General features: G+C 42.0%; 1 protein-coding gene across 1 annotated transcript in view; it reads left to right on the top strand.

The window, feature by feature from the left end:
• LOC309856940 (arylsulfatase F-like) overlaps nucleotides 1-22352 on the top strand; it is a gene marked incomplete at both ends in the record, with an annotated part of 28080 nt that extends 5728 nt beyond the window's left edge. The window contains 9 exons of the mRNA XM_082718745.1: nucleotides 1109-1258; nucleotides 2570-2691; nucleotides 5157-5279; nucleotides 7869-8292; nucleotides 11294-11430; nucleotides 16807-16941; nucleotides 18637-18799; nucleotides 21502-21623; nucleotides 21985-22352. Coding sequence (XP_082574871.1) covers nucleotides 1109-1258; nucleotides 2570-2691; nucleotides 5157-5279; nucleotides 7869-8292; nucleotides 11294-11430; nucleotides 16807-16941; nucleotides 18637-18799; nucleotides 21502-21623; nucleotides 21985-22352 — 1744 coding nt within the window. The remainder of the gene's footprint in view (nucleotides 1-1108; nucleotides 1259-2569; nucleotides 2692-5156; nucleotides 5280-7868; nucleotides 8293-11293; nucleotides 11431-16806; nucleotides 16942-18636; nucleotides 18800-21501; nucleotides 21624-21984) is intronic.
• Nucleotides 22353-24618: the final 2266 nt, after the last annotated feature.

Here is a 24618-nt window from a genome sequence, read left to right as displayed (position 1 = left end):
GTAATTTAGTAGCATTGCATGGTGATGCGTGGTAGGTCCATTTGTGGCGGTCACAGCATAACACAGAGTCTCGTCCCATCCCTGTGCTGTGCCCAGTGTGTAACACTGCATGCCCGCTACACTTTAATGACAGAAATAAAAATAAGTGAGATATGGTCAAAATAGGATGTGAGAAAGGCAGTTCAACCCATGTTGGGTAGATGAAAAACACGTGTAATAATCATGATTTGACAACGGGAAAAGTCCTGGGCATATGGGTCTTGCCTTTGAGAAGTTCATAGTCATGGTGGGGGGATATGTTTGGGTAAAAGCAAAGAGTTGCTACTCATGTGGCCAACGTTGTTTTCTGAGCATTTACAACGGGTTCTGAGAGCAGACGAAGGTCAGGGACCATTTCTCTTCTTTCTGGAGGACATATTTGAGGTGGGTTTTGAAATACGGATAAAGACAACATGGAAATGTTAGCAGCTAATAGTTCAAGTGTCCAATATTTATTACCCGACAATGGAGTAGGGATCCAGTAGGAAGGGAATTACCTATTTCTTTGAGAGAATGGGACTCGGGTTGGGACTGACCAGCATCTTGAAGGGTACTAGACTGGTCTCTGGATTCCAGAGACCAGAATTCAGTTCTTCACCAAAGTTCTCCCTTCTCCTTTACCCCGGGGTTGCTTTTTCTTTGTTTTGTTTACCATTTGCTGCTGTTGGTGTTTGCTGCTCCAACCAAATGTCCCCTCAGCAAACCTCTACAGCTGCCCACGTGTGAGCTTCATCGGGTGTGAAGGAAAGTCAGCAGGCTCCTTCTTCCAAGGATATGAACTCAGGAGTCTCATTGCTTCTGGCCTAAGAAATGCTTTGTCTCTGAGTAAACGATTTCAGACTTCACCCCCTAGAAAAGAATTTAGTGTATGTGAGTGGGGAACCCAGGAGAAAGTCATTTTGAGCCTCATGGACCCCATGCGATAGCAGCAGCCAGTGCTTGGGGAGAGAAATTTGAGAGGCTCTCCTGTTTCTCAGGGAGATGTGCCTGGTTGTTTTCATGAGAAGGGCACATTGCAAAGGGACGTAGCTCCCAACATCATTGAACAAAATCCATGCTTGTTTTTCAGGAGGCTCTTCATTGCTCTGTCTTGGATATGTGTACTCTTAAATCCATGCTGGTCCCAAGAGGTGCCTGACGATAAGCCTAATGTAGTCCTGATTGTGGTAGATGACCTTGGGATTGGGGACCTGGGCTGCTTTGGCAATGACACCATGAGGTAAGGTTTCAGACTGAGTTGTGTGATTTCATCTGTTGTCTGGGCTTGGGGGGTTGATGAACGTTTATGACGATATCGTGTGGAAAACCAAACTCATGGGTGGGAAATTGTCTTTACAAGGAGCAAATCATGCTAAAATCAGGCCTGATTGGAGTTGAATCTTGGGTCTGCACTTATCGCTGGTGAAATCTCGAGGGAGTTACTTAACCTCTGTGTCTTGGCTTTCTTTCCTGTCGGTTGAGCGCACAGTTGGGTAGTATACAGGTGGGAGTTCATACATGCAGAGCATTTTGAGTCGATACCTGACACATAGTGAGCCCTCTGTGATATGCAGTATTATGACACAAGTGACGGTTTTTAAAAAAGATTTATTTATTTTAGAAAGGGGGGGGTGCGGGGACAAAGAGAGAATCTCAAGCAGACTTTCCACTGAGCATGGAGTCCAACGAGAGCTTGATCCCATGCCCATGAGATCATGACCTGAGCCAAAACCAAGAGTCTCCTGCTCAACCAAGCCCCCCAGGTGACCCCAATAAGTGATGATTTTTATGCCTACTTTTACTTGGTGGAGCTGGTCATTTTGTGCTTCCTAATTTTTGAAGCCTTTTAAGGTGATATCCTTCCATTTTAAGAGTGGGTCCTCTGAAAGAATCAAAAACCATAGGGCCAACAGAGTCAGAGCTCTGTGGTAGGTGGCAGAAGCCATTGACGTGTGTCACCGTCACACTTGACGCGTGAACCCTGTACTTGAACAATTCCATTTTGTTCGATCACTTCTGTCACGACGAAAGCTAGGTCTTTATTTGCATCCAGGCAAGGGATTGTGCTGTAGAAATCTATCTGATGGTCTCCAACCTCCAGGCGTCTTTACAGGGATTGACAAGGCAGGGGTTGCGAACTTGGTCTAGAGCAAGGACATCTCTCTACGGAACACGTGCATCGAACTTTTCCTTGTGTCTGTAAGTAGGTAGGCATAACTAAAGTCCGTAAGTCATTCGCCTTAATGAATCAGTCCACAGGCACTAAGTTTTTTTAATATATATTTTAGAAGCCAGGGCCATATATTCATTAGACACCATATCGCAGCAGCAAATTATATCAACCTTCCAAGAGACAGCCACAGTCTAAAACCTCAGCTGTATTTTTTTCCATGACGTGAGGAGAAAAAGGAAATAGGGCTCTGTGTGCGGTGACTTATTCGGCTGTTCCGAGCTCTGGGAATCATCGTCAACAGCCATGTTGGCTTCTGCCTTTGTCTGTCTCTTTCTTCCTCCTCCTCCTCTCTGCAATCCCCTTTCTGTCTCTTTCCAGGACACCAAACATTGACCGCCTAGCCCGGGAAGGCGTGAAGCTGAATCAACACATCTCTGCAGCCCCCATGTGCACCCCAAGCCGGGCTGCCTTCCTCACGGGAAGATACCCCATCCGATCAGGTGCGTAGATGGACATGCCTGTTTTACGGTCTGTGGGCCCATCAGGATTCAAGGAAATGAAAATGTGGCTAGTCCATTTTTTTAAAAAATTGCCCCCCAAACATGCACACGCACACACACACACACAGGTCCTTGTATTCACAACTGCAGATGTCTGCATGGAAACCACTGTTCCCTCGTTGGCCCAAGTCGTCCCTGCAGATGCCTCTGTCCATTCACCTCACCCTGATGGTTTATCCCGAGTGTTCCATGATCGAGAGTAGGCAGGGCTTTCCCTCCCAGGGCAAGAATGGCAAGCTGTTTTGGAAGGAACTAATTAATAGGATGCATCTGCGCTAATTGGGGGTATCAAGACGAGGACCTGCCAAAAGGTCTCCAACGGTTATCACACACATAAGGATTATATGGTTGTAATATGTTTTGTTTATTCATCTCTTGATTGACCAACCGTTGGGTTGTTTCCGGCTTTAGGCTCTTATGAATAGTTCTGCTGTGTCGCTGCCCGTACACGTTTTTGACTCAACACTTTTCGGTTCTTTTGGATTCAATACAATACAATACAATACTGGAATGGGTGGGCCATGCGGTTATATATTCAAAGATGGTCAGACCGGCCGTGATTTATGGACACATAGTCTATAGTTTAAGAGGAAGCAGAGCATATAATTCCTAGGTGAATGATGTCCAGTGCTTACGTCCAATTCTTAGTCAAGCTTGAGAAGCCCGTTGTTGAGCTTGTTTTACGTTGTCACATAACCTTTTGCATCCCATGAGGTTGACAATATCTTGCTTAGCTTGTGTTAAGATGAATCAGGTCCAGCTGTTTTTTTTTTTTCTTATGGTAAACTTATAGGTGATTTGACTCTTCTTTTTTTCTTCTCTGCTACTCACTTTATGTAAAACTAGCTTCCCTAACATTACGAAGGAGATGGTTTCATGCAGAGGACATGGTTACCAAATCCAACTTGGAAGACTTTTTCTCTTGCCTCCTTGTATATGGTATTTAAACAATGGGAGCTCCCTCTCTGAAAGTCTCCTACTGAATTGCCTTTCTTAGTTTCATATGGAATTTCTCATTCTTTTCACCCACTCTGTCCTGTCTTATTCAATTTCCTCTACACTCCTGGGTATTGCTTCAAGGTTGGGCCGCCATTTTGGAAGGACGCCAGGATAGGTCGGTTTACAGAGTTCTTCAGGCTGGATTGCTCCAACATTTTCCATACACCCAGAAATCTTCGGTTACTAGCAGTGAGACTGGGAGAAGTGCCTCTGTTTTTGCTTTTCTCCAGAGAATAGCCCATGGCTATTCTGGGCTTCTTCAGTTAATGGATCCTTCAGAAACTGGTTTGCATTCTTCTGCTTCTTCTCTGTAAAATGTAGATCTTGGACTTGTTTGACATGTCCTCATCTACCTGCCACCTAGATTTGTCACTAGTGATGTTCATGAGTGAGTGGTTTTCTTATTGCTCTATTTTTGGTAAGGAATGGAGAGGTTCAAAAACTAGGTGCCTGGTCTTGCCAAAGGCCCCAGTGTCAGGTTTTTGACAGACATTTGGCTTATCTACCTTTTGTACAAATACAACTAAAATCTATTGTCAGAAAAAAGAATCCATTGTAGAAACAATAGGCTTTGAAGTTTTCACAAGGTTTCATTTTTTGGCTCCTTTTCTAATACGGTGATTTCCCGACCAAGGGCAGCTTGTGTTTGTTGTTCAATCACCTATCTATTGAACAGATATCTTGTGTCATCGTAAACATGCTGGAGTCTATGTGTAGACTGTTATTTGAATGATGTGTTTGTGCATGTCTGATAATGTTGTGTGCATGCAAATGTGTAAAGAGGTCTGTAGTGGAGACCAGTGTGCGTTCTGTCTGGGAAACACAATTTTCCTCCCCTGTGTGATGATTTTCTGTTCCTCACATGTTACATCTGTACCTTCAAGCTCCTGAACCCTCTATAACTCACTTCCCCTTCATGGTGGATGGATCTTAAAAATGGATCTTAAAAAAAAAAAAAAGTCTTTTGAAAAATGTCTATACCCTGCATCTGTCACCCAACTCAAGATAAGGACCATTTCGGTTGCCTCAGAAAGTTTCCTTTGACCCCTTCCAAGATGTCCCCCTGGGTTAGCTCCTTCTTTCACCACTCCCACAGCTCAAAGAAGAGTCAATTCAGATTTTAAAAACTGTGCTGCTGCCTTTGGTAATGATTAAGTCCACATTTAGTCTCCCGATGGCATTGCAGTGGAATGGTAACGAACGGTTTCCAATTGCATTGCACATTGATGGAATCATTGATGATTTACAGGCAGAAGGGAGGTCTGAGAGGAACCCATCTCCCTAATTTGTCCCTAAGAGAAGAACAGTTCCTCCCTAAGTAGATGATGATGGGCATTTACTCACTGTATATGTGTGTTCTGTTGTTTTTTGTTTGTTTGTTTGTTTTGTTTTTCCATCCCACTTAGGAATGGCCTCTAACACAAATAACCGTGTCATCATCACACTTGGAGCCCCTGCCGGACTCCCTCGTAACGAGACGACGTTTGCAGCCTTACTGAAGAAGCAAGGGTATAGCACTGCAATAATAGGTAAGAAGTGGCCTAAGGCGTGACTTATTTATTATAAAAAAATAATATGTGTTGTTCTATCCTTTTTTTCAAGATTTATTTATTTATTTGAGAGAGCATGAGTGGGAGGGGCAGAGAGAAAGGGAGAGGTAATCCAAAGTGGGCTGCACTGAGCGCAGAACCGATGTGGGCTCCTTCTCACGACCCTGAGATTGTAACCTGAGCAGAAATGAAGACTCTGATGTTTAACCGACTGCACCATCCCCACACCGTGTATTCTCTACTTGGCATGGTTTCCTTGGAAACCCTTTATTTCAAAATAAGCATGCATCTTGGCTATGGCAGAGAAGACCTTCTGAGTGAGGTAGGCTCCACAGCTGCCATTTCATTGACTACCTCTGACCTTTCTCTTTCCAACATTAATCTCTTTAATATATTATATGGTCTTTTTCAAGTAAACATGTTCCCCGTGTCCTACAGAACCCTCTTTCATTGTTGTGTTTTGTTCACCTTAGACCCTCTATCATAATGACCCTCTCCATTGAACACACACACACACACACACACTCACTCCTTCCTAAATGGTGCATGTTTATCCTTTTCATACATACTTCAGGCACCACAGAAGATCCTTTCTCACCTCAACACCAGGCCTTGCCCGATGGCCACCCCATGTTTTTCTATACAGACCTCTACTATTCAATGATGGTCTTGCTCTATTATCCTCTGCAAACTCTGAAATCCTTCACCTCATTGACCATGTATGATTTTAAGAAATGTGATGAGCTCTCTTAAGAGCACACAAATAGCTTGATGCATCATTAACTTCTTATGGGGTCAAACATTGGACTCCATCTAAATGTCTACACCCCATAGCCATCATCCAAATAGAATAAAATGCATCTTAAAAAAAAATGTCTTTTGAAAAATGTCTACACCCTGTATCTGTCACCTAAATCAAGATAAGGAACACTTTGGTAGCCTCAGAAAGTTTCTACTGACCCCTTCCAGGATGTCCCCCTGGGTTAGCTCCTTTTTTCACCACTTCCACAGCTCAAGAGAGTCAATGAAGAGGAAAAAACCGGGCTGCTCCCTTGGGCAATGATTAAGTCCGCATTTAGTCTCCCGGTAATGGTATGGTAATGATCAGGATTCTTAGTTAATTGCATTGCACATTGATGGAATCATTGGAAACTTGCAGGCAGAAGGGGCGTCTGAGAATAACCCAGTTCCCGAATTTCAAAGATGAGGAAATTGCTTCTTCCCAACACTGAGAGACACATGAGACATTTGAATGCAAATGTTGCACAATAAGATCAAATTTGTCAGCCTCTCTGTGCTTGTGTATTTTCTCAAGATAAGTTGTCTGGTCCACCTAATTATTTCATTAAAATGGAACCATGGATATGGTACAGATGTCTTTTTTTTTCTCACTGCCAAAGATGACAGATGTCAACCAATGATGACCCATTGGAACCTAAACCTACTGTCCCCATTTGAGAGTCTGGGTTTCAACTGGCATGAAATAAGATGCTGTTTGAAATCAAGCTTTATAACCAATTTGACATTGACAAGAGAAGACAATCTTAGTGGAGGTGCAGGATGGAAAAACCTGGGTCATAGCCTTGCCTCTCTCCTGTTTACCCCCTCAGTTACTCAGAGATGTGAGTACTTGTCGTCCTAACTCCACACAGGGAACTATTAATGTTTCAGTGGATACACGTGATCATTGTCTCTTAGAGTCCACATGCCAACAGGATGCCCATGCCCATGGGTGTTTTTGTTACTGTTCAAGGTGTGGCAAGTTGTATCAAATAAAGTTTACTGAACTTTAGTGGGAGACCTAAGATTTCCATCCAGTGAGCTATCCAACTATCCTTCATCCATGCTTGGTCCATCTATCATTCACCCATCTCTAACTTCTATCTATCTATCATCTATCTATCTATTTATCTATCTGCTATCATCTGTCTTTATTATCTATATAGGCATCTATCCATCCATGCACACATCCTCTCATTCATCTATGTATCTGTCTATCCACCTGTGTATACATATATACATGCCCCATCTATATTCCATTGCTTATTTGCATCAGTCTATCTATCTAGTTATCATCTGTCTATCTACCTACCTACGTACCTCTCTACCTACCTATCTATCCACCATCCCTGTTGTCCATCCATCTTATCCATACATATCTCATTATCTAATATCATGTACCGACCTACCTACTCACCTATCTATCCACACCTGTAATCTGCCCTGATCTGTCATGCATTTATCTTAGTTGCTATGATGTATTTCCTTCTGTGAATGAGAAGCGACCCAGTTCACATCCTGGCTACAAACTCACAGCTGTATTTTTCCTTCCTTTATCTTCCATTCTTTCTGGTCACTCACAACCCGATCTCAACACATATTTCTGTGAGCTAACGAAGAGCAAAAGAGGGGTCGGGTGTCGGGTGCTGACCTCGGATGCTTAGGCAGAAGGAAACTATTTGCTGTTCTATTTTTGTGCACAAGTCACTTGTTCTGAATGAAGAGTGCTCATGGGATCTTCATGCTGTGCCGGTGTACTATGCTTAATTTGTCTCTTTGTCATTTCAGGCAAATGGCATCAAGGCTTAAACTGTCAGTCCCGACATGACCAGTGCCATCATCCAAACCATTATGGCTTTGATTACTTCTATGGCGTGCCTTTCACTCTCACTGACCCCTGCTGGCCAGATCCCTCCCGTGACACAGAATTAGCCATCGAAAGCAAAATCTGGTTTTGTGTGCAGCTGGTCGCCATTGCTGCCCTCACTCTTATCTTGGCGAAACTGTGTCACTTGATCGCTCTTCCCTGGTTCTTCATCCTCTCTTTGATTCTTTTTATTTTTCTGCTGGGCTACTTTTGGTTCTCCAGTTACACGTCTCCTCTGTACTGGGATTGCCTCCTCCTACGACAGCACGACATCACTGAGCAGCCCATGAAGGCAGAGCGAACTGGTTCCATCATGGTGAAGGAGGCAATTTCGTTTATGGAAAGGTAAAAGTGATTTACAATTGACAAAAGAAAAAAAGTCCATGAATCTTAATGGATTTAAGATAATATTTTCAAGAGAGGAGTGTTTTAAAAGCATAACACAGTGAATACTTTTTCAAAAATGAGAGAGGAGGATTGGAAAAATGCTGAATTAAGAAATGGACTACTAGTATCTAGGTCTAGACAGTACAATACAGGATATTTTGGAGGCAAGCTGGACTCTTCAAGCAGTAGCTAAGGAAGGCTACCTCGTTCGAGTTCTTATTATTAAAATCACAATTTCTCCATTGGCCTTGAAATTCATATTTGGTCAGACCGAGCAGGTAGACTCACACAAAGCTCAAGATTACAAATCTGGCTTGTTAATTTATAATACATGCACATGTATATGTATTGATATACGTACTGTCTGCATAAAAATGTGCAATGGGAAATGTATTTGCCAGGAAACCAGATAGTAGAATAAGTTGGTCACGGCACTGTTTTCCTATTTGGAAACAAAGTTCCTTGAGAAATTAAAACCAGGGGGCTTATCATTGATCATGAGCAATGTAAGGGATGTTATTCAGCTGAGATCAGTGGTGATCATTATAAAGCCCATTGCATCCAAAACATAATCCCTGGAAACTTTCTGAAGGAGTCACATTTATGGGTCTCTAGCTGTTGCATTTTTTTTTTTTAAAGACTGTGAACACATTTTTTATTCACCATTTTAACATTGCCCAAAGCTTTCCTGTGACTCATCCCCATCCCTGGGATTCCTCCTAGACTTCAAGGAGACGTTCGCATTTAGGGATGACAACAGATGTACAAGCACATGATAAGAAATAAGCTAATGGTCCTAAATCCAGGTGCTATCAATCCGAATTGTAGGGACTTTCTAATATGTCAGAGAAGCCGTACTTGAGAACGTACATTAACTGAGTCTTCAAACGTGACCTAGAAGAAGATGAGAAGAGGTGCCAGGCTTACTGTGGGAAGCTCAAGCACAAGGAAAATGGGTCCTCAGCTAAGGACTGCATGTGATGCAAATGCCACTCTGAAAAATTTCTGCTCTGGTGAGATATCAAAATGAAAAGGATGGGGGAAAAACAAATTTAAAAAATGGTTGTACCGTGGTGAGCTGGGTTGAGCAGTGTCCCTCCAATGTTGATGTCTACCTAGAGTCTCAGAATGTGATCTTATTTGGGAATAGGGTCTTTGGAGGTGTTGTTTGTGATAATGAGATCATCTTGGGGTAGGGGATCTGTAAGCCAGTGTGTGTTTGGGCGGCAGGTGGAGCAGTTTGGTGGTGTAAAGGATCTTGGACAACCTGTAAGTAGCTTTGTCTTCACCTTGTACCACGGTAGGCACAATACAAATTTAGACTTAGAGAGATTAAACCGTCTTTGCATTGTGGTTTCTCTTAGGGCAAACTCCTCATCCCCTGGAAACGTCCTTTATGTGCAGAGCTGCAGATGCTTTGCAAGGGGACACATTAAGATGTTATGAGGTGACATCATTATGTCAAAAGATCTAGATGAGCAATCCTGTTACATTCTGTGAGCCAGTTCAAGTCTGAAGACGCCTGCACTTGTTGCTTACTGTTTACATTAGTACATCAGGAACAAATACGGGGGTGTGACAAAGTGCTTCATTGCCAAGAGCTATGTTGAGTTTCAGAAGGTCTCTATGGTCCACCATGGCACCATGTGGAAAGGGAATGGGGACTCTGAATATTCGGAAGCTACTCTGTGGATTATTGAAGTTGCCACGAGCAACATTCGCCTGCAGGTTCGTGGATGGTGGAAGTTGCTTTTATCGGGGTTCTCAGTGTGTGAGTTTCCTGTGGCTCCTGGGAGAGACTTCCGCAAGCAGGAGTGGCTTAGGGCAACACAGACTTACTATTTTATGGTGCTAGAGGTCAGGAATCTGAATCTCATCCTACATGACTACAACAAAGGCATTGAAAGGACTGGCTCATTATGAAGGTTTTAGGGAAGAGTCTGTTTCTTGTCCCAGGCTGGAGGGGCTGCAGGGTTTCCTTGACCTCCTGCGCACACTGTTTTTTGCTCATTTTGGAGACCCTATTACAAGGACACTTGTGATTGCATTGAATCCACAGCCAGATAATTCAGGATTATCTTCCCATCTCCAGGTCTTGAACTTAATCCCATCTCCAGATTCCCTTTTGCAATGTAAAACAACATCTGTATCATCTCAATCCTCAGTATCCTATGCAAACCGTCCTTTTTCTTGAAGGACACCATTTCTTAGATCCTGCCCCTCCACCCCAAAATGACCTCTCCACTAATTACATCTCTAAAGACCCTATTCTCAAACGAGATCCCATTCTGAGCCTCTGGGTAGGCACCAGTTTTGGTGGGATGCCATTCCCACCAGTTGGGATGACCCAACTTTTTTTTTTTTCATGTTTTCCCCATTCTTTATGCAGTCATATGTCATCAGAGCAGACATTTTCCAAGGAGTGTCATCTGTGGCGTGTCCTACCCTGGTTAGCTGATAACCTATCTTCCCTATGGGTTGTCAGGGCTCGAAGTGGGTCATACTCATTTCCTTTGTCTTCCCAGGAGACCTGAAGGTGTGTAGGCAGCTTGCCAAGACATGTTTGTCCATGCTTGCTTGGGGGTTGTGAAAGACTCAGAGTTTTTAAGAAACCACTCCCGAGCCACCATCCCTTCGGTCTTTTGGGTGTGACTCTGGACTGAGACTTTATCAGTCATGGGAATAGTGCTCTGGGCAAGGCTGGATGGGCTTGTGAGCTCCCTTGGGACAGGTGAGGTCACTCAGGAATTAAACCCTCCCACATAAGTCCTGGGGAGCAGTCCAGATGCTGGTATCTACCCCAGCCAGGATGCTTTCTCCAAGAGGCAGCCTTGTGCATGCATCCCCTCTCCTGGGGTGTGTATAGGATGGATGGACACTGGGTCTGTGTGACCCAAATGATGTGGTTCCCCTTCCCAGCCTTTGCAGACTCATAGTAGACTGATTGTTGTCTCCCCAGGAACCGTGAAGGACCTTTCCTCCTTGTTTTCTCCTTTCTGCATGTGCACATGCCTCTCCCCACGACGACCGAGTTCATCGGCACCAGCCAGCACGGCTTATATGGGGACAATGTACAGGAGATGGACTCCATGGTGGGTAAGTAGCAGGACCTATGGACCGTGCAACTCTGTGCTTTGATAGTTCACGACACACCAGGCACAGTCCCCCCCAGGCAGCCCCAACGGTGTAGAAGGTGGAAGCCCACAACGAAGTCAGCACAAAACCACACTCAGTGCTTGTCCTGTGCCTGGGAGTCTCCGAGTTTCCAGGATATGTGTATGAGGGAGCAAATCAGACTCAAGTTTTCTGAGCAGGAAGACAGAAAAGCACATGCAGCTGGCCTCATGCGTGGGCGGGATGCATGCGGAGGATGTTGGCATGGAATAGACTTTAGCAAGCAGAAAGAGGCTTTAGGAATCAAACCTGACCGGGGCACCTGGCTGGCTCAGTAGGCTTCAACACCTGATTCTTGGTTTTGGCTCAGGTCATGATCTGGACACCCTGAGATCGAGCCCTGCCTTGGGCTGTGCACCCAGCGTGAAATCTGTTTCTCCTTCTCCCTCTGCTCCTCCCCATGCTTTTTCAATCTCACTCTTTCCCTCCCTCTCTCTCTTGAATAAATAAATAAAATCTTCATTAAAAAAAAAAAAAAAAAAGAATTCAAGCCCGACCAGAGGGAAGCCAATGAAATATCATGAATTCTCAGTCTTAGAGAAAACATTTTAAAAATATATATATATTTTTTTATTTTTTTAAGATTTTAATTATTTATTCAAGAAAGGGGAGAGACAGAGAGAAAGGGAGACAGAGAGAGAGACCAGGGGAAAGGAGAAATAGAACAGAGAGCTGAGCAGAGAGCCTGATCATAGGACCCCAAGATCATGACCAGCGCCGAAGGCCGACGCTCAGCTGACTGAGCTACCCAGGTGCCTCTAAGAATTATTTTACATGTAAATAGTATTTAATGAAATATAGCGCATAGCAAGGCATGTCCTTGGCTTAAGTGGGCGTAGGTGTGTGTTCCCTGGGTGTGGGGTGCGTGGGTGTGAGCACGAAAAACACGCAGACAAAGAACAAAACCAGAAGCTAAGACCTAACCCCAAGTCTTGGGAATTGCTGTTGTCCTTGTTAGGAAGTTTTGTTAGAAAGTTGATTTGGTTTCTGGTTGGGGTATCAGACGGATGAATTGGTTCAAAGTGTCCTTTTAACAGTTAAGCAGTGGGATCTGTTGATTGCATGAACCTTTTGATGCATGGGGTATGCCCTCTTCCAAGTGTGTTCTGGAGGGATCCCCATGAGCGTTCTAGGAGTGGGGACCCTACTCAGCATTGTCATTCCCCTTGGCAGTCGAGGAAATAAAGGCGCAAGATACTAGGGTCTTGCTCAAGGTTCCAGGACAGCTCTGGGGGAGCCAAGATCAGAACCTACTCACTCCTTTTTCCTAACTCAACAGCTGCTGGTATAGGGTCGGGCTTTACAGACAGAGATGAGGAAACCTGGATGGGTCCTTCTGAACCAACCCATAACCCCTCGGACTCCTACAGGCTGACATTTCCCAGGTGTTGGGAAAGCTAGGGCAACTCCTTCCCCGCCACCCTCCACCTGGCTTCCTGCTTCTGCAAACCCAGGTAGAAGCTTCCAATGCAAATGGCATCCCTGACCCAACCCAGGGGAAATTCTCTGGTGCCTAACTAGGCATGCATCCAAAATGAGTCTCTGAGAATTCCCTTAGCTCAGAGCAGGTTCCTCCAGAACGGGACGAGAGAGTGAGCGCCCCGTGTGAGGCCGACGGATGAACCATGAGACCAGGAGGACAGGCTTGGCTGGACCCATTCGTAGGAAAGTGATGATGGCTAAGATTAAATTTGGGACCCGGTGTGTAAGGGAAACAGGTGCCCTTGGCTGCTCCCCTGAGCAGGGCAGCAGAGACCCAGAAGAGGGCCAAAGTGTCTGAGAACTTTTGTGCACTCGCAAATACCAAGACACATGCATCTTGAAAATGTAAGTAGATGAGATGAATATGAGACATTGATTTCCAGGGTCACCGAAATCTCTAGGGTTTGCAACACAGACAATTACATTGTTTACTGGTGGCGAGTCACTTTGAGAGAGATTTAAAAATTAATTAGGTAGTGGCCATGGCAATGGTCAGCACCTGTCTAGCATCAACTGAAGCATGTGTATGTGTATGTCTGTATTTATAGTATACAGTATCTAGAATATATCACATTTGTGTAGATGTTTCCATTATACAGTATCTAGAATATAATATATAACATTTGTGTAGATGTTTGTATTATACAGTATCTAGAATATAATATATAACATTTGTGTAGATGTTTGCACTATACAGTATCTAGAATATATAACAAATATATAACATATTTGTGTACATGTTTGTATTATACAGTAGCTAGAATATATAACAAATATATAATATATTTGTGTAGATGTTTGCATTATACAGTATCTAGAATATAATATATAACATTTGTGTAGATGTTTGCATTATACAGTATCTAGAATATAATATATAACATTTGTGTAGATGTTTGCATTATACAGTATCTAGAATATATAACAAATATATAACATATTTGTGTACATGTTTGTATTCTACAGTAGCTAGAATATATAACAAATATATAATATATTTGTGTAGATGTTTGTACTATACAGTATCTACAATATATAACAAATACATAATATATTTGTGTAGATGTTTATATTATATAGTACCTAGAATATATCACATTTGTGTAGATGTTTGTATTATACAGTATCTAGAATATATAATATTTGTTTATATATTTGTATTATATAGCATATATGAGATATTGTATATATATTTTATTATATGACATATATTATTATATGACATATATGACAAATATTATTATATAATAAACACAATATATGTAATACAGAATAAATATAAAATCCTCTATATAACACATAATAAATGTATAATATATAAAATATATAATAATATAATAAACAATATAAATTTATGTAATATATTATATATAATAGAAATTCAATGACTATAAATATATAACATTGATAAATGTTTATATAATCTATTTTAGTTGATGCTAGAAATATACATATCATATTTGTAATAAAAATTTATTTTTATATAAAGGTATTAAACATTTCCATGCTCACCACATAATTTTTTTTAAATCTCTTGAAATACTAGGGATAGAAACATCTCAGACTAACTTGGTAACTGTAAAGGATATGATTATCTATGCTGAAAACTGTACAGAGTCTAATAAAATAAATATGTATAGTTTTTGCATGTTATAATTACAATTATGATATATCATGCATAGTATATAATATAGTTACATTATTAGTTTATATTATTAATATATTATCAGTATATTACTATTAGTATATTCTCATGTATTATGTTATATAATTATGTGTTATATACAATAGAATTAATTGTTCATATTACATATTACAGACATATAATAATAGTTTTATTATACTTTCTAGAGTTCTCAAGATAAACAACTATGTTCATTAACAGTATCAAATTAGGGTCTTCATCTAACTACATGTATATTTAGGTTTTCTGTTCATTTCTTTGATCAGGTAATCCTAAAAAATGAGTTATAATAATAATGAGAGAAAACCCCTTCTTTTGTAGCCAATGTTAGTGAAACAGTTCAGTATTTTACCCTTGAGCATAAGGTTGGTCAATGCTTTTAACTGGCTCTATTCTCAATGTTTTGAGAGATTTTTAAAACATTATTAATTGGGGGCACCTGGGTGGCTCAGTGGGTTAAGGTCTGGCTCTTGGTTTCAGCTCAGGTCATGATCTCAGGGGTTGAGCCCTGCATTGGGTCCTGAGCTCAGTGTGGAGTCTAGTTGAGAGTCTCTCTTTCCCTCTGCCCCATATATAATATAATATATAATATAAAATATAATAATATACTCATATACATATATCATTAGTAATAGTATATCATGTTCTATATCATATAATGTACATATATCATTAGCATATGATATTATTAATAGCATGCCATATTAATATATACTATAGCAATAATATACATAATAATATAGGGCCTGAGATAATACATCTGTTGACATAATTATGTAGTATAGTCCTAGGACAGAATTAGAGTAATATTACAATTAGTTTATTATGCATACACATACATATATTCTACAAATTTCTCTGCTAGAAATATGCACCAAAAGTAATACATTTTCTTTATGTTAAAAATAACCCATTTCAACATACAGTAGGTGATAAGGTATCATTTATAGCAGCTCCAATATCAAAAATCAATATATAGGGGTGGCTGGGTGGCTCAGTGGGTTAAGCCTCTGCCTTTGGCTCAGGACATGATCTCAGGGTCCTGGGATGGAGCCCCACATTGGGCTCCCTGCTCAGTGGGGAGCCTGCTTCTCTCTCTCCCTCTGCTTCCTACTCCTCTTGTTCCCTCTGTGTCAAATAAATCAATAAAATATTTTTTAAAAATCAAACTTAAAATACTAAACTACATGCAGAAGATTTGACTTTCAGATCAGAGAAGCAGAAGCAGGTGGCCCTGGAGACAGTCCAGGGAGGAGGAGAACGTAGAGGGGAGGAAATTAACTCAGAGTGACAGGGGTTGAATATCACAGGCCAGGTCGGTGTTGGGGGGTTGCATCATGCTCCCCCCAAAGAAAGGCCCACATCTTAACTCCTGGAATCTGTGGAAGTGACAGTATGTGGAAATAGGGCCTCTGTTGATGGGATCAAGTTACAGTGAAGTCTTTAGGGTCGGTCCTAATGCTGTGGGGCAGGTGCGTTTGCAAGAAGTCAAGAAGCAGGAGCATAGATGTACGCAGACGACCTGCCTACATGGGAACATGGATGACTAGAGCACAGGAACGCAGAGCCACTAAGACGCATGGAAGTCACGACAGAGGCAGAGACCTCAACCCTTCCCGAAATACCAGAAGCGTGTTTCTTAAACACTCACCTGATGCTCCTTGAAAACGGAAGAACTGTTAGCAACAATGTAACATGCTTTCACCTATTGATAAAGGAGCCTATCTAAATCAAGAACAGAAACAATGAAACCCCCACATGAAAAATCAGCAAACGCCCGATATAACTAATAAGTTAAAAGTATCAATGCTCGTGTCCATATAACACAGTAAAAGTTAAATACGATTACCAGGCAGTAATAATGTAACAATGAAAACTAGTAAAATAGTAAAGAACGAATCCATTTTTCACTCCCCGTTTAGCATAATTACCTGTCCAACGCGAGACGCTGATGAGGAGTTCAGAAAACATGAGTCTTCTTGAGCTCACACACTACCCACGAGAAGCAGGGGCATCATGGATGAAACGCAGTTTTGCAGTGAAATGGGTCACAAGTCGGACTGACGTTATAGCCCGAAGCTCATGAAGACATTCATAACACGAGTCCCTTCTCCCCCTTTTTATGGTTTCAGGCAAGATTCTCGACGCCATCGACTTTTTTAGTCTGAGGAATCACACACTTGTCTACTTTACATCAGACCACGGGGGACACTTGGAGGCACGGGTGGGCCATTCCCAACGTGGAGGGTGGAACGGAATATACAAAGGTAAGGAGTGGGAATTGGGAGTGGGGTCCAGTTGTGAATAAGCTCTCCTGGGCTCACAATCTTGGGCATCCGTGAAGGGAATGGATAAATGTGTGACAAAGCGGGCAAGTGTCTTTTATTTGACTCTGGGTAAAATGGAGTGTGTAACCGATGATACGTTTTGGGGGAGGCTGGCCCCCTAGGGCTGGCGTTTGGCTGTGGGCGTATCTAGAAAGCTACCTCCATGGTGACCCCATGAGATGTTAAAGCATTAACGTACTCACGTGACTTTGAATCAAGTATCGACCCACTCACCGATTCCCTGTACAAGACTGTTGATAGAAGATTGAGTGTGGTAGATAGAGTACAGAGGACAAGGAAGCTGGGGTGCTCACTTGCGAGGATATGGCTGGGCACACAAAGCAGCAACCCTGTGTCTGGTTTTATAATTAAATGCACAGATGTCAGCCCCTGTCCTGGTGTGACTCTTAGTGCATGAATACATGTTCCATTGGCCACCATGTTGGACTGGTCTGTGGTATGCATCCTGACGTGGAATTATTATCTGGAAAGTGTTCAGTGTGCGTAATTCTATCTATTGGAAGAGATATCATCATTTTTTTTTCCAGAGAAAAATAAAATATTCATGCTTTCCCACTGAATGCAAAACAACTGAGCTTATTTTTACATGAATAATGAGAATACAGACTGAGTAGGAAATAATGATTTTTGCATGAATGGGTACTGTCTCCCTCAGTCTGACCACAGGGCATGAGGCATGAATGTCTGCTGTTGGGGGGCTTTTACAAGTAAAGTACATTCTTAAGAAAACAAATAAATCCCATAAGGTAAAGTGTTCTTATTGAAACTCTATTTTTACCTAGTCGGACATCTTTTTAAAAAAATCTTCATTTCTCCATGCGCTTGATTGAAATTCCACTTTAATTTAATGAGCCAATAAAACTCCATTAAGACCATAGGATGGCCATTCCTCCTGGTTCCCTCAAGGCAACACTGTTTTAGACCTGTCGTGTTGGGGTCACTGTTGCCTTCTGGGTCCATGCTCTATAATGCTTTGGTTTGGGATAATAAATGAGCATATACCCATACTATTGTATTCAGTTTGTTTTCAGGGTGCTGGATTCAGTAATGAACAAAATCGAAGAATCAGTGCTTTCAATACAGTTTAGTGGAGGGAAAAAGAGAATAAGTAAATTTAAGTAAATGAATAAATTAATAATAATAAGTAAATTTAAGAAAATTCAAATTTTCCACACCAGGAAAAAAGAGAATAAGTAAATTCTATGATATTTTGAGGATAGTAAAAATCTAAAACAAAACAAAACACAAAAGCTTCTGGGAGGGGGGCACTGTCATTCTAAAGGACATCTATAAGCAGGGCTGACTGAGGAAATAGTGTGCAAACGTGTGAAGGTGGCGGGGTCATGGCAGGTGTATTTGTGAGGTTACAGTGTTGTAGGCAGACCAAAAAAAGCCTGTAGAAATGTCCGAAATAGAATACGATTAGCTTCTTGATCAAAATTCTACCAGCAGCCCAGGACAAAGTAAATCCACGGACATGTACTGCTGACCCCCATCAGGACTCTTTAAGGGGTGGGCTCTGAGCACATGGTCTGTGTTGATACTCATTTACCTGTCTAAGCAGTCTTGCTACCGTGACCATTTTAACTGGTCCTCTGTTGCCTCGCCTCGTAGGTGGGAAAGGTATGGGCGGCTGGGAAGGTGGAATCCGTGTTCCGGGACTTATCCGCTGGCCGGGAAGACTGCCGGCTGGGAAAGTGATCGAGGAACCTACAAGTTTAATGGACATGTTCCCCACACTAGCGGCCGTCTCCGGAGGCATGGTCCCTCAGGACAGGTGATGTCACACCCCCTGTTCTCATCATCTTTGTTCTCAGAGCATTCAGGACCAAGGTAGCGAAGTCCGTCTTAATGGGTTGGACGTTGTCCCCAATACCTAGGGAAGTTTAGCTTTGTCTATGTCTACTGTAGAAGATCGGGAAGGTGGATGTGAAGGTAAGGCATTCCATGGGCCCTTGGAACACTGATGGGACTTTTTTGAATTCGAGCAAGAGGACACTTTTCAGATGGGGTGGCACCATTCCCTGGGAGTGACTAACCAAGGCAGGCTTCCAGGTGACTTCTTCACAGTTCATTCTAATGGCTTCTACCCCCTGACACGTGTCCCTTGTAAGCGCAGACTGATTCCCGTGTGTCCTTCTTATACGAGGGACCTTATCTCTTTCAGAAGCAAACGAAATGGATCCCAAAGCAAATTACAAACAGCAGCAAAGAAAGATCTCAATGTGTTTTTTTTTCTAACCTCCTTTTTAGCAAATCTATTGAGAATTTATATAAAATAATAACAGAATGCAAGTCCCTTCTACTAAGAAGCGTATTTATCAATTTCGGCTTAATGGCCCATTTTAGAAAATAGTAATATTAGTGGAAATGTAGTTTTCTTTTAACTGAGCCAATTGTAGCCATAAAAATAACTTTCTACTCTATCAGTGGGGTTCACTAACTCTGGGACATGGCCATCGTCTAAATATTAAACTCACAAAGGTTATGCAGAATTACAATCTAAAGAAATATTGTCTGATAAGCTCTGATTAAGATTTTCCTTCATAGAACTGATCTGGTTTTCAGTTTTCCTTTCTTTTCTTTTTTTTCTTTCTTTCCAGAATTAGCTCTAAAAATGTCCTATTTTTATTCTATGTGCTTTTCTATTTTTCAATGGAAAACTGATGTGAGGGAGTCCAGAAGATTCTAAAAACATACTTGGTTCTATGATTGAAGCCACATTGGCCATTTGTGTAGAGGTCTTTGCGTAGACATCAATGGTTTATTTCTTTGTGATAAATGCCCAAGAGTGGGGTCATATTATTAATATGTGCCAATATGTTGTTAATATCTATTTATGAGAAACTTGTTGGATTGACTTTCAAAATGGCTGCCCCATCTGGCGTTCCCACCACCGACACGTAAGATTTCCAGTTGCTCTACATCTTTGGTCACACTTGGTATGGTCACTCTTTTCCATCTTAACCATTATAATAATTGTGTAGTTGAACGTCATGCTGGTGTTAATTTGTGTTTCCCTAATGACTAAGGATATTGGACATTCTCCTTTTATTGGCCACCCTTGTCCCTTTTTCATGAACTATCTATTCAAACTGTCTTCAAACCGTCTGCCCATTTTTATTTTTAAATTGGGGATTTCATTGTCTTATTGTTGAATTGTCAGAGCTCTTTATATATTGTGAACACAAGTTCAGTTCCTTATCAGATCTGTGTTTTGTCAATCATATTTTCCATTCTGCATCTCACCTTCATTCTCTTACATTATTATTTGAAAAGCAGAGGTTTTCAATTTTGATAAGGGTCAATTTGCCTGTTTTCTTTTATAGATTGTGATTTTTGTAACCCATCTAAAAACTATTTTTCTATTCAAAGGTCACACGGATTTCCTATTTCTTCTGGTGGTTTCTTTACTTTCAGGTTTTACATTTAGACATATGGTCCATATTGAGTTAACTTTTTATATGGTGTGAGATAAGGGTTCAGAATTAATTTTTTTTGCTATTTAGGTATTCAGTTATTCTAGTGCCTTTTAAGGAAAGTCTGTCTTTCCTCAGCTGGATTACCTTGGACATTTGTTGAAAATCAACTGATTGATATATCCACTGGTCTGTTTCTTGGAGTCTCTCATTTCACTGATTCATATGTCCACCCTTATGACCATACTATGCTGGCTTGAATACTCTTGCTTGATTTTGGAATTATTTAGTTGAACCTTCAAACTTCTTTCTTCTTTTTCAAAATTATTTAAGCTATTCCAAATTGCTCTCACATGTCAATTTTAGAATACATTTCTCACTTTCTACGAAAAAACCTTCTGGGGTTTTGGTTGAGATTACATTAAATCTATGAACTGCTTGTTGAAAATCAAGATCTTAACCATGTTGAGTCTTCCAATCTATGAACATTGTTTATCTTCCTTATTAGTTCTGTTCTCAGATGTTTTATGGCTTCAGGACACAAAATGTTAATATTAGAAAAAAGTATATCCCTTGATATTTCATGTTTTGTGATGTAGTAAATGGTATTTTAAAAAAATGTATGTCCTGGTTGTTCACTGCTAAGATTCAGAAATAAAATTCTATACTGGTGAACTTACCAAACTTAATTAGTTCCACTAGCTTTTTAAGGGATTGTCACCACAGGTAGTCATTGTGTCTGAGAATAAAGACAATGTTATTTCTTTTACCATCATTTTTAGGATTGTATGACATCTATCATTGTATTTTTTATTATGAACCAGGTCTTATTTTTTCTAATGAGGGAGAAGATCTGTTTTCTAATATAACTTAAAAAGCATCAGATTTGTTTCCCATCTTTCCCATGAGAATGTAATGTACCTGACAGTGTGCACAGATTTCCAGAACAGTCAGCACGCTATTCTCTGGGCCCAGGAAATGTCATGGAATGCACAGACCATCCCTCCAACAGCCCCCTGGCCAACCTCCCTCACCTGACATCCTTTGTGTGTGTCCACAGGGTGATCGATGGCCGGAACCTCATGCCTTTGCTTCAGGGTGAAGTGCAACGCTCAGCACATGAGTTCCTGTTCCACTACTGTGGAGCGTTCCTCCACGCTGTACGCTGGCACCCCAAGGATAGTGAGTACACCAGCCCCTATTTCCTGCAGATACCAAGGTCATGGTCACTCATGACCACTGAAAATACCTTCTTGAAAAACTTTCCAAGAACCAGCATCTTTAGAAAGGCAGGGGGAGGTCTTGAAGAAATAGGCATTTTTGAGAAGCAGAACGAATGGGTTCTTCCAAGAGTACTTAAAATTCTACTAGCAGATTCTGATTTCTTAGTATTGTTCTAAGGATTGCATGATATTTAGCATTAACATATGGGCAAAGAGAATGATCAGGTAGAAGAACACAAGATCTTCTTCTGAACTTCTTTTGAACACAAGGTCAGTTGGCACAGGAGTTGTATTTCTCTGACGTGTCTTTTCTGGTCTAGGTGAGGCAGTGTGGAAGGTACATTACGTGACACCCGTGTTTCAGCCGCCGGGAGCTCAGGCCTGTTATGAGACTCTCTATTGCCAATGCTCAGGCAACCTGGTCACCTACCACGACCCTCCTCTGGTCTTCGACATCACCAGGGACCCCTCTGAGTCCACACCTCTGACACGGGACACAGAGCCCTTGTTTGACGTCGTGATCCGAACAGTGGCCAATGCTGTGAAGGAACACAAAAGAAGCATCATTCCCGTCCAGCAGCAGTTGTCCGAATTGAATTATAACAACCCGTGGCTGAAGCCTTGCTGTGGTGTGTTCCCCTTCTGTCTGTGTGACAAGGAGCAGAACATCTCAGTTGTGGGACTGTAAGGAGAAGCAAGGATTGAGATCAGGCAACCCACCTGAGCAGATGTCGACATCTGCGAAATTTCAAGGAAGGAGTTGGAGAGCCAATGGGTTTCTTTACAGCTCCAGATCACTATGTGCCCATTGGTTGTGACACTGTTAACTTCTTTTTCTTTTCTGCTCTTGGTGAGATGTGTGTGTCTAAACCTGTCTTCTGGGGTTAGGAGACAAGCATTCACATGGGCTCTGTTGCTCTCCAAAGCAAACTCTCCATGTCAGGTCCTCTGTGCATCTAACTCATTGGTTGGGAAAGGGAAAAGGCCTACCATTAAAGCATAATCATTGAAATTACAATGGTTTTGAATTGAATAACTGAAATCCTTTCCATCTGGAAAATCGAATAATGGACAAATAATAATGGATGAAATCATAGTGCATTGAAAGGAAGTAGTCAAAAGTGGCCCTTAAGCCCACCAAAAGGATTTCTTTTCATTCACAGAAACTCAGTTGAGAATGGGATATCAAAAACTTGGGTGGGATCCCCATGTGGATTTTCCCATGAGGATGAGCTAGAGCTTTGATGGAGTCTCTTCCGTCCTCCGTCCTTCACAGCCATGATGTGGGTACAACTCCTTGTGTGAGTTTGCTAGGGCTGCTTTCGCAGATCACCACGAGCGCGGTGGCTCCAAACACAGAGATTCATTCTCTCTCAGTGCTGGAACCTGGAAGTCCAAAATCAAAGCATCATCAAGACCATGCTCCCTCTGAAGCTTTGGGTAGAATCCTTCACTGCTTAGATCTGTCCCAACTTCTGGTGGTAGCCAGGAACCCATGGTGTCCCTTGGCTTGTAGATACACCACCCTAGTCCCTATGTCCATCTTCTTGGGACCTTCTTCCTTTCCTGTGTGCTCACCCCCATATTTCCCTCTCTTTATAAGGACACCTGTCATTGGATTAGTAGGACGTCATCCTAACATCTGCAAAGACCCTATTTCCAAATAAGGAAACATTCACAGGTAACAGGGTTTAGGACGTCAGCATATGCTTTGGGGGGTAGACCATTCAGTCCACAACACTCCTACACAAGCAATAACTATCTGTAAATTGTTCTGTAACTTGTTCAGCAGAACAGGGCTTGTGTTGTTGGGCTAATATCAGACCCCTGACCATCCTACTGCCAAGTATCCATGCTTAACTCTAGGACACAAATAGCCATTAATATTGGATACTGAGCAAGGATTTTGTTGTTCTCCTAAGTGATTCCGGGGAAACCATCTTGGATCTTATTCATCTATAAGAGGATTATTTATAAAAAGGCTGATTCATGTCTCCAACACTCATTTTCCTAGAGTTTTGAACCCATTCTTATTTTACGATACAGCTAATGAGAAGTTTCATTTTACGTTTAGGATGTCACGGAAGATCATTAGAGAATTTTAGCCCGAGAAAGGTCTTCTGAGACTTTCTCACCAAGCCCCTTAGTTTATGGGTGAAGGGGACAGAGTGTGCAATGAAGAAGGGGATTGACCAAGAAAGGCCACATCGGTGAGTGAGAAGGATGACCCACTCTAGACTGCAAGTTGATGACCCCTGGATTCAAGAGTCCTCTTATATCCCAGCTCTGTCCCTTCCATGTTCCCAAGTCACATGTTGCCCTGAAGGCTCTAGGAAAAAGCAAGCCACGTCCAGCTGAAGATACACTTTCCATTCTGCGCCTTGGTGTCCTGGGAACAGCTGTGGTTCTCACCACCCCGGTGTCTTTGGGCCACTTCCTGCTTTAGGGGGTCCATCTACAAAATGCCAAAACAACTGGACCTCCATCACAGCACTTTTGTGAAGACTCATGGAGATGACTCCTACAAAAGGCTTAGCACATGGCCCCTACTGAGCACTAGATAGTATTTGCTTTTCCATGAGCTGTTTTGAAGATACTTTTAACATTTTTGGGTTAAAGTATGAGGTATGTCTGGGATGTCTGGGTGGCTCAGTGGGTTAAGCCTCTGCCTTCGTGTCAGGTCATGATCTCAGGGTCCTGGTACGGAGTCTCATGTTGGGCTCCCTGCTCAGCGGGGAGTCTTCTTCTCCCTCTCCCTCTGCCCCTCTCCCTGCTCGAGTACACACACTCTCTCTATCTCTGTCTGAAATAAGTAAATAAAATATTTTAAATGTGGGGTGCCTGGGTGGCTTAGTGGGTTAAGCCTCTGCTTTCGGCTCAGGTCATGATCTCAGGGTCCTGGGATCGAGCCCCGCATGGGGCTCTCTGCTCAATGGGAGCCTGCTTCCTCCTCT

The sequence above is a fragment of the Mustela nivalis genome (genome assembly GCF_964662115.1).
Source record: "Mustela nivalis genome assembly, chromosome: Y".
Lineage (NCBI taxonomy): Eukaryota > Metazoa > Chordata > Mammalia > Carnivora > Mustelidae > Mustela > Mustela nivalis.
The sequence above is the reverse complement of the archived record's forward strand: the minus strand, read 5'-3'. Positions and strand labels throughout refer to the sequence as shown.